Raw genomic sequence first — 7,086 nt, 5'->3', positions numbered from 1 at the left:
TTTTGCATAACTTGTAACTGAGTCATATTTGTCCCTGTTTTAGTTAATTTTTTATTAAGATAGCAATGTACTTTAAAACTTAGTTGTAACCTATATTTATGCTAACACAGGGGTATAACAGTCCTTTATATATTATATGTCCAGATTTGATGTTGTTTTTAATATAATTGTCTTATGGGCAAAATGGTAATTAGTTATCATTCTATATTTTATATGTTAATTATGTCCATGTCTTGCATATTTGTCCCTGTTTTAGTTAATTTTTTATTAAGATGGCAATGTACTTTGAAACTTAGTTGTAACCTGTATTTATGCTAACACAGGGGTATAACAGTCATTTATATATTATATGTTTTATATGTTAATTAAGATTGTTATAGCAAGGGTATATCCGTCCATTAATTGTTATTATGATAAAACAAACAAAATTATATAATTTCCTGCTAACTGTGTTTTTATTAGATCAGTTTTATTGGATTCCTTTCTCTTTTGGTTAATGTTTTTGTTTTTTTTCGTAAAGCAATTATTTGCAAACAACCAGATACCCCACTTGGTAAGTGTCAATGTAGTTATTGGTATATTTTGGAATGTCATGGGTTCGAACCCAATTACCAACACTTTTTTTTTCTTTTTTTTTAATGTCTTGATATGTCCCTGATCATCCACTTTTTTATCACTTCTCCACATGCCCCTGATCGTCCAGACGCATTGCGTAAATATCCCAAATTAGACAATATGAATTCCTATCGATTCAATCTCTGATAACTACAAAGGCACTACAACTACGTTTATTCTTCAACCAGAAATTGATGCGTCAATATCAAATTCATACAGGTACAAATACTACATTTAATTAATACAGGAAATTACAAAACAATTACCCTCATAATATGAATATTTGTTATCTCGTTGGGTCATGATGTGTGTAATTATATTTTATTTTGAGTTAACAAGTTTTTTTCTTTCAAGATATTGGATTTATTAGTAATGTGATCTATTTTGTTTATGCACACCAACTGTTTGTTAAAATGGGTCAATAAACAGGAAACATATATTGCTTGTTGACGCTGTTGTAAGCTGAATATGGATAAGTCTTGGATGGGAGCATACAGAACATCAGAAACCTATGTAAAAGGTGTTGCAGAATTTATCAAATATGCAGTGCACAATTACAAGATATCTAAACATATGGATCCTGCAGATACCAAAAAAAAGATAAGAATTCCCTGTCCATGTGTTAAATGTGTAAACCACATATCTCATTCGGTGGATGTGGTAGATGATCATCTATTCAGGAATGGAATTGATCCAACATACACGAATTGGAATAAGCATGGAGAAACAGAAGAACCACCAAGAAGTTATGTATATGAACATAATTTTGACATGGATACGTCAAACGATGTAGATTCCACGAACATGAACACAGAAATGCCAACAGATGCTGCAGAAACAGTAGAGATGGTTGAAGCTGTAGAAGAAAATTTTATTGAGAACCCTGATAAGTTTAGAGAACTGATAGAGGATGCCGAGAAGCCCCTATACACAGGGTGTCATAATTTCACAAAGTTATATGTAATCATTCAACTACTCAACTTGAAGAGTAAGTATGGAGTATCAGATAAGTGCTTTACAGAATTATTAGTTTTGATAAAAAACATCTTACCAGAAGGAAACGAAATGTACAGTATTACATATGAGGTGAAAAAAGCATTTAAGGCAATGGGTTCAGGGTATACTAAGATACATGCATGTGTCAACAATTGTATACTTTACAGAAACGAATACACAGACTTGGCAGCATGTCCTACTTGTGGTAAATCAAGATGGAAGGTTGATGAACAAAAAAATAAAATTTACAACAATATTCCTGCAAAATGTTTGTGGTACTTTCCAATTATTCCGCGCTTCAAGCGTCTTTTTCAGTCTAAGACAACTGCAAAAGATTTAACATGGCACGCAACAGAAAGAAATGTGGATGTTGGCGTTTTAAGTCACCCAGCTGATTCACCAGCATGGGCTGCCATTGATGACAAATATCCTAATTTTGCTAGCGAACCAAGAAATTTGCGACTAGGCATTTCGGCGGACGGGGTTGATGTGAACAGAGGAAATAGGAGTCATAGTGTTTGGCCTGTTTAAACTGTCATTTACAACCTTCCACCATGGTTGTGTATGAAGAGAAAGTTCATCATGTTTTCGTTATTGATTTCGGGAACACCAGGAAACGATATTGATGTGTTCCTAGCACCTTTTATTGATGATCTGCAATTATTATTTGATTTTGGAGTTGAAACATACGATGCATATGTACAAGAGCATTTTAAACTACGTACAGTTGTGTTGTAGACTATTAATGATTATCCTGCTTTAGGTACATTAAGTGGTTGCCCATACAACGGTTTTCAAGGTTGTGTTGTGTATGGTGAAGAGACACACTGCATTAGACTCCCTGAATCGAATAAGCAAAGTTATGCTGGTCATAGAAGATTTCTACCGTATGATCACCCGTTCAGAAGACAAAAGAAGGCATTCAATGGACAACAAGAGTTCTCACCCTCTCCAGAACCTATGAATGGGGAGGAGATATATAACAGGGTAAAATTTATAATTAATAAATGGGGAAAGGTTAATAAGGGCAAGGAGGCAGAAATCCAACAATCAACAAGTGGAAGAGGTGGGAAGATGAATAAAAAAAAGAGAAAATCACACCAAGTGGGTACTTCAGATGTGGGCCAGCAAAATAATACATACTGGAAGAAATTCAATATATGGTATAGACAACTAAGATATTGGCCCAACAATTTGGTTCCGCATTGTATAAATTTTATGCATGTGGAAAAGAATGTGGGTGAGAGTTTAACAGGAACTGTTTTGAACGTTCCCGGGAAGACGAAAGATGGTTATAAAGCTCGATTGGATTTGGTTCATTATGGTTTAATACCTGAGCTACATCCTCAGATAGAAGGGAACAACACAACACTTCCCGCAGCAGGTTGTACATTGACAAAAGAGGAAAAAGACAAATTCTGTGAGACTTTATACAACTTAAGGGTTCCTCAAGGGTATTGTTCTAATTTTTCTAGTTTGGTGAGTGTAAAGGATAGGAAGTTGATCGGACTAAAATCACGTGACTATCACATGCTCATGCAACAATTTTTGCCCATAGCAATTCGATCTATTATGCATCCACCCACCAGAGTTGCTATTACAAGGTTTTGTTTCTTTTTCAAATCAATATGTAGCAAAGAAATCATAGTGGATGAGCTCGATAAGTTGCAAGAGGAGTTATGTGTAACCTTATGTCTTCTTGAGAAACACTTTCCACCATCATTTTTTGATGTGATGATTCATTTAACCGTTCATCTCATTAGGGAAGTAAAATTATGCGGTCCAATATTCTTTAGATGGATGTACCCATTCGAAAGGTTCATGAAGGTTATTAAGGGGCACGTGCGAAACAAAAATAGACCAGAAGGATGCATTGCAGAAGAGAATGTTGCAGAAGAGACAATTGAGTTTTTTAGTCAATTCCTTAAAAGTATGGATACTGTTGGTATTCCACCTGACAATCATAACAATAGTGGAATTCATAAAGGTGTAGATAGTAGCTCTATTACGGACGGTACTCCTCCATCAGCTGCTAAATCGGTAGAAGTTTCTGCAGAACTATTCAGCAAAGCACATTTCTTTGTATTGCAAAATACATCTGAAGTACTCCCATATATCAAGTAAGGTTTTTTACATGTATGTTTTTTTATAATAATATTAACATTAACGTATTGACAGACGACACATGGAATTTTTGAAACATCTACACCCTACTAAACGAAAGGCACATATAGAACAAGAGCATAGTAAAACATTTGGTCATTGGTTACGAAAGGAGGTATATTCTTGTCAAATATGTTGTGTTATTTGTTATTTTTTTCTTGATTTCTTAAATTCATAATCTAATTACAATTCAGGTAGAGAGAGAGTTAGGGGCCTGTAGAGAAAGTATAACAAAGACAATGAGATGGATTTCACATGGACCCAATAAGAACATTATTAAATACGATGTATATGATATTAATGGATATACTTTTCGTACAAAAGCTCGTGAATGTAAAGTTTACCAAAACAGTGGGGTTAGTGTTGTTGCAACTGACACACACATCAGTAAAGAAGTTGTAACATATGCCAAAAACACTTATTATGGTGTTTTACAAGAGATATGGGTACTAGATTATCATTTTAAAAGAATTCCAATTTTAATGTGTGACTGGGTTGACATTAGAAATGGGGTAAAAAGGGATAAATTGGGGTACACACTAGTTGAACTAAAAAGATTAGGCCATAAAGGTGATCCCTTCATATTGGCCTCACAAGCACAACAAGTTTTTTACGTGACATACCCACTCAATCAAAAAATGTCTATTGTGTTCAAGACACCTCCCAAAAATTACAGAGATACATATGAAGATGTAGATGAAGAATTTAGTACTATTGTTCCTCATAATGATAACATATTGCCACTTGTAGACATACTTGACTTGTAGAAGGAAAATGATTATATTTGTACTGATTGTCACGGTATTCTTATACGTACGGTACGTGTTTCTTAATGTCATTAATTACATTTTGTAGCTATAATATTTCTCCTTCTTTTAACACTTAATGATCTTTATTTTTTGTTTGTAGAAGGGAAAGGCCAAACCTTGAGCATAGCGTTATGTGGAGAATAAGAAAATGACAAAAAATGATGATGTACTTTAGTTAATATTTTTTTACCATATTATACCATCAAACTATTCTGGTGTAATATTGTTATAACTCAAACATATTTTTTTTTCGGTTTTTTACTGTTATATTGGTACACATGTTATAACATAAACTGCATGTAATAGCAATGTACTTTCGTTATGCAATGTTACACAAGTTATGTTGTATTCATTTCATTTATTTATCATAATATTCTGTTAAAATAATTTGTAATATTTTCATTTATTATGGTGTATTATCTGGCGCAATTAAAAGAATAGATGACAAAAAGGGCAATTTGGTCCTTTCTTATAACTCTTATTCAAGACGACATTATTTTTATTTTATGACTATATTTACATATAGACATATATAATAGCTGTAAATGTAACTGAATGCTACCTACACACACAATATTTGTTTATTCTTAAAGCCAATTCATAATATTTTGACACACATAATAAAAGGTACATGACCATAAGTAACATATTTAATGAACGACCCCTAATTATAACGATAAGACATTTTTTTTAATGACTATATTTACATATAGACACATATAATAGCTGTAAACGTAACTAAATGCTACCTACACACACATTATTTGTTTATTCTTAAAGCCAATTCATAATATTTTTACACACATAATAAAAGGTACATGCCATAAGTAACCAATAGTAACTTCTTTTAATTTTTTGCGTAAACTAAATACAACTAGTATAGAAACGCCCTATGGACACACAAATAATTAGTGTGACCAATATTTGTCACCTTTTAGCTACTTTGTATGTTATGTGGCTAAAAAGGCAACATGTTATAGACACATAGAGAACTAACTCATGTGACGATAATTTTATCTACTGTCTCTCATAAAAAAAGTGTGATAATCTTAATCGATATATGTGGCTGATTGTGACCTATGGCCTCAGTGTTCGAGTGTGACTAATATTTGTCACATTTGGTATAATTAAGTGTCGTAAAAGTTTTGATTGTCTATATAATGGCCACACAATCTAATTTAAATGTATCCAAAAACAGTCTCTAAATTTTTTTAGTGACTTTTGGCCACACTTTTAAGAAAAAGTGTCACAAGCCGTTTTTCGGAAAGTGTGACCGTAGGTCATTTTTGTACTAGTGTTTCAAACGTAACCAAGGAACGATGAGATATGTACTATCAGCCGGAGCAAGAAAATATACCTCAAGTTACCGACACTATTATTTTCTTATGATGATTATGATAGAACTGCATGGTAGAAGTAGGCTAGGGATCTTTAGGAATTGCATGATAGAATTTATTGATGTATGATATCTGATAGCCTAGAAGAACTTCTTATATGATTGATGAAATTGACATCATTATTGTAGTTGCTTTATGTGTGCATCATAGTTATACATAACTAAGATTTTATAGCTTGAGAATGTTTGATTTAGCCTTATTTCCTGTTCCTTGTCTGATTGTGGGCTTAGGGTAGAATCAAACCATATGAGGTCAAAATTTGGAAAAACCTTACACCAAAAATATTCGATCTTGATATCCCAAATCACATTTGCAACTGTGTACACTTCCCCAAACCCGATTTACAAGAAATACATGTTGGATAAGGTGTCTAAGTCCATAAATATATTTAGTATGTACTTGACCCAACTTGGCATGGTCCATTTGGGTTGCATCGACATCTCAACTGTTGGATAGACTAAATGAGAAATAGACACTTATGATTTGTTAATATATTATAAGTTCTAATATATTAATATAAAATCATATTATTTAATTAGTATTGATCAAGAATTAATTTGCAATTAATTTTGTGATAAAAAAGAGACTAATTAAATATATGGGGATTGATTTGTAAATCATTCATTCTTATATAGTGGGCTTATGGTTCATGATTCACTAGATTGGGCTAGGACCCGTTGGGTGCTCCATGGATGCTCCGTGGAGGAAATGAAAAGCCATGCACATTAGCGTTTACATGGTGTAACCCTACATGTGGCACACTATATAAAGAGCTCCATATCTAGAAAAATTGGCACTATTACAAGACAAGAGGGCTAGCCGATTTTGTGATCAAAGTGTTCTTCTCTCAAGTTATTACAAGAGTTGTGGCGTTGTGTGAAACATTTGAGGCATCACATTTGAGGTGCTAAGTTCAAAAAGTCTTAAGGAATCCAAGAAACTACAAAGGTATGTCATTCTACTAGTTTTATATTACAAGTACCCCATGCCATGCTAGTTAGGATGTAAACCTTGGAAAATTCTTATTTGCATGAATATTAGAGAAAACATAGATCCAAGGTTTCTAGGGTTGCATGCACATCTTAGGAGTGTTAGAATGCTCAAAA

The 7,086-nt window shown here is 33.2% G+C and overlaps 1 protein-coding gene across 1 annotated transcript; it reads left to right on the top strand.

Annotated features, from left to right (window-relative positions):
• Positions 1-1,083: 1,083 nt before the first annotated feature.
• LOC145106385 (uncharacterized) lies at positions 1,084-4,541 on the top strand. The gene is made up of 4 exons (XM_079043381.1): positions 1,084-2,136; positions 2,350-3,731; positions 3,790-3,889; positions 3,969-4,541. Exons 1-4 carry the CDS (start codon positions 1,084-1,086, stop codon positions 4,539-4,541), a joined length of 3,108 nt encoding a protein of 1,035 aa, XP_078899507.1.
• Positions 4,542-7,086: the final 2,545 nt, after the last annotated feature.

This window comes from Lactuca virosa, chromosome 4 (genome assembly GCF_052849685.1).
Source record: "Lactuca virosa cultivar CGN04683 chromosome 4, Lactuca_virosa_CGN04683_v6, whole genome shotgun sequence".
NCBI classification, from domain to species: domain Eukaryota; kingdom Viridiplantae; phylum Streptophyta; class Magnoliopsida; order Asterales; family Asteraceae; genus Lactuca; species Lactuca virosa.
The sequence above is the reverse complement of the archived record's forward strand: the minus strand, read 5'-3'. Positions and strand labels throughout refer to the sequence as shown.